The following is a 3,953-nucleotide window of genomic DNA, read 5'->3' on the forward strand; positions in this document are numbered from 1 at the left end:
AGGCGCTCATCTATAAGAAGGAAAACCTAGGAAGTTGGAGGTCGCCGTCTTCTACTCAAAGTCATACGCATACTTTGCACGATCTGAAGTTCAGAGAAAATCACTATCAACACTGATCCTTTGAAGACAGCCGATACCAAGTGTTGCCTTGAATGTTGGAGCATCTGAAGACAACATCTGTGCAGACGTTGGCTGAAGATTGTTTCGCTTGGAACTATTGTTTGGGAACACGTTTTTGCTTTCTTGTTTTGTTTTTTCTGGTTATTTGTTTTAGAAAACATTTATTTTCTCAACTTGTTGAGGAAATTGATTTTCGTGAAATCACTAGTGTTAGGTCTTTGTGTAAACATTGTGGTTTTCTAGTGATTAATTTTTGCCATAAGGCACCGCACAAGTATCTATAATTGTGCATATTTAATCTTGTCCATCTAATTATTTAAAGTGAATTTGTGTTATTAATTTTCCGCTGCATGTAAATGTTGTCTGAGATGTTGTAACATCTGGCACAACACCTAGTTCTGACAAAACACAAATTTACTGTTTTTCATCCTATTCTGATATTTTCATTATTTGTTATATTTGTCGGACAAAATAATCCTAACAAGTGTATCAGAGCCAACTCTTGATATACTAAGTGTTGATTCTGGTTTTTGTTTTGTTTGACAGAAATATTTAATGGACATTACGTTTGCAAGTGCAGCACTTCGACCACCAGTCCTTGATGGTACTAATTACAGCTTATGGAAGGTCAAGATACGATACTACATAAAATCCCTAGATGAACGGGCATGGCAGCGCGTCATCAACGGATGGACTCCACCAGTCGCAACAGATCAAGAGGGGGACAATCGACCAAAGCCTGAAAATGACTGGACTGCTGACGAAGTGCAAAATTCAAACCATAACTCAAAGGCCTTGAATGCTATATTCACATCGGTTGATATGAACATTTTCAGTTTAATAACAAACTGTACTTCGGCTAAAAGTGCATGGGACATCCTTCAATGTCATTGTGACGGATCTGAGAGTGTGAGACGAACCAGACTGAGGATGCTTACTTCCAAATTCGAGATGATGAGGATGGAAGAATCTGAAAGCATACTTGAGTATGATCGTCGTCTACGAGAGATTGCTAATGAGGCATTCAGTGCTGGAGAATCTATCTCCAGTGAGCGTCTAGTAAGCAAAATCCTCCGTTCTCTGCCTGAAAGATTCAATAAAAAATCTGCGCGATAGATGAAGTTAAGGACACGTCTAAGATGTCAGTGGAAGATCTCATCAGCTCACTACGCACGTTTGAGATGAATCTGGACATGCAAAGGAAGGATAAAGGGAAGACAATTGCACTTCAAGCTTCTAATGACTCCTACAATGAACTCCTTCAAAATCCAAGAAGTCAATGATTCTGAGCTCTGCGAGGACTCTATCTCCTTTATCACAAAGAAATTTGGTGATTACTTGAAGAGAATCCGAGATAAGAAGGATGCACAGTCATCCAAGTCTCCGAGCCTCCATGTACCTGAAAGGACGCAAAGATTCCCTGCGAAGCTACAAGTTCAAACAAGGAACGAAGGCAATGGACAATTCAAACCAAGAAAATATGATTCGGTGCAGTGCAGTGTAGAGAATGCCAAGGTTTCGGTCACTACGCAAATGAGTGTGCAAACAGATTACGCAAGAACAAAGGCTACAATGCATCTCTGAGCGATGAAGAATCAGATCTTGAGGAGAAGATCACTGATGAAGACAATCAAACATCCCTGACTGCACTACTGACAGAAACCCGCTGGTTACAAGTGAATCCTTCAGGTGTTGCCCTAGGTGTTGCCACACCTGGCCGCAATATCTGTGAAAAATCAGTCTGTCTCAACTCTACAATTTCTGGAAACTTGAATGAAGATGATCTGGAGGTTGACAGTGAAGAACTTACTCTTGAAAGTGTCCAGGAGCTTTATGAAGAACTGTTTGAAGATTGGACCAAAAGAAACAAGCTTAATGCAAATCTGGTGAAAGAAAATGCCGAACTAAAATCGGTGGTGAAAGAAAATGCTGATCTAAAAGCAGTGGTTGCTAAACTTGAGGTAATTTTGAGCAAAAAAGATTTGGAACTTGGTAAGACCAGAGAAGATCTTCAAAAAGCAACTGAAACCTTGTCCAGATTCAACACAAGCTCATCCAAGCTTGAATCCATACTTCTGATGGGAAGAGATGACAAGAGAGGCTTAGGGTTCAAGGACAGTGTGTATGAAACAGGTGAATCTTCCAAGTCTACTGTCTTCGTGAAAAGAAAAGTTGATACATCTCCACAACTTCCATCCAAGTCTCCCATCAAAAGCTCCCCTCAAATAAAACAACCTTCTGCACCAACTTCTAAGAAAGGAAAACACAGATATGTATGTCATTACTGTTTTAAGCCTGGTCACATCAGGCCCTACTGTTTTAAACTCAGGGATGATCGCATAAATAAAAAATCAAGACGGATGTTACCCAGAATGTTGTCCAACACTTTCCGCAACACCTCCCACCATCGATCTACAGTAAGACAAATTTGGGTACCAAAGGTAAAAACTCACTGTAATGTTGTCTATACTTCATTGAAAACTAATACTGCAGGTCATTGGTATTTTGATAGTGAAAGCTCACGCCACATGACGGGCTCTAAAGATCATCTAATCGAGTATGTTGAACAAAAGTGCGGTAGAGTGACCTATGGAGGGGGAGCAAAAGGAAGAATTGTAGGAAAGGGTACACTGAATGTTGAAGGATTTCCAAGGCTTCACAATGTGCTCCATGTTGAAGGATTGAATTCAAATTTGATAAGCATAAGCCAACTATGTGATGATAATTTGTTTGTTAAATTTGATAAACATAACTGTGAAGTCTTTGATGAATCGAATGTGTGTATTATGACAGGTACAAGGTCCTCAGACAACTGCTACCAAATAGGAGAAGACCTTTCATGCAAACATGTGCAAATCACCGAACTTGACCTTTGGCATCAGAAACTCGGACATGCAAATTTCAAAACCCTGAAAAACTTGAGTAAGTACGATGCAGTAAGAGGTATGCCTAACCTCTCTTCTGGTATATCATATGTGTGCGGTGACTGTCAAAAAGGGAAACAGACTCACGTGTTGCATCCAGTGTTGCCAACACCTGGGACAACACGTTGTCTGGAATTACTACACATGGATCTTATGGGTCCTATGGAAGTTGAGAGCCTCGGAGGTAAGAAATACTCTTTCGTGTGTGTTGATGACTTCTCCCGTTTTCCATGGGTTAATTTTATTAAAGAGAAGTCAGATACGTTCGAAGTATTCAAAAATCTGATCACAAGAATCACTAACCTCCACAGTCTGAAGATAAGAAGGATTAGAACTGATCACGGTAAGGAATTTGAAAATCGCTCATTCTCATCCTTCTGTGACTGGAAAGGTTTCTCATGAATTCTCAGCACCAAAAATACCCCAACAAAATGGCATTGCCGAACGTAAGAACAGGACTTTGCAAGAAATGGCAAGAGTAATGCTAACTTCAAAGAATCTTGCAAAGCGTTTTTGGGCAGAAGCCCTTAACATAGCTTGTCATATTTCAAATAGGGTGTATCTAAGGAGTAGATCAACCATGACCTCTTATGAAATAATTATGGGAAAGAAGCCCAATCTTAGATACTTTCATGTCTTTGGCTGTGTATGCTACACCTTGAATGACATGGATCAATTGGCTAAGTTCGATTCCAAAAGTGGTAAGTGTCTGTTTCTCGGTTATGCCACTAATAGTCGTGCTTATCGTATGTTTAATCTTAGAACAAGAACGATTATGGAATCAACTAATGTTGTTTTTTATGACCGTGCAGATCTTAAGAAGAAAACTGCAGAAGATGATGTTGAAGATCTGTTGGAGACTCAAATACCGCTGGATAAGACAGATGTTGCTTCAGATGTTGCAACATC

At 39.8% G+C, this 3,953-nt stretch overlaps 1 protein-coding gene across 1 annotated transcript; it reads left to right on the plus strand.

Moving 5' to 3' along the window:
- Positions 1-666: 666 nt before the first annotated feature.
- LOC140821667 (uncharacterized) lies at positions 667-1,236 on the plus strand (the record flags this gene model as incomplete). Its single annotated transcript, XM_073182205.1, has 1 exon — positions 667-1,236. A coding segment is annotated over one exon (570 nt), but the record flags the coding sequence as incomplete, so codon positions are not given.
- Between the last annotated feature and the right edge of the window lie 2,717 nt (positions 1,237-3,953).

The sequence above is a fragment of the Primulina eburnea genome, unplaced genomic scaffold (assembly GCF_022965805.1).
Source record: "Primulina eburnea isolate SZY01 unplaced genomic scaffold, ASM2296580v1 ctg734, whole genome shotgun sequence".
NCBI classification, from domain to species: domain Eukaryota; kingdom Viridiplantae; phylum Streptophyta; class Magnoliopsida; order Lamiales; family Gesneriaceae; genus Primulina; species Primulina eburnea.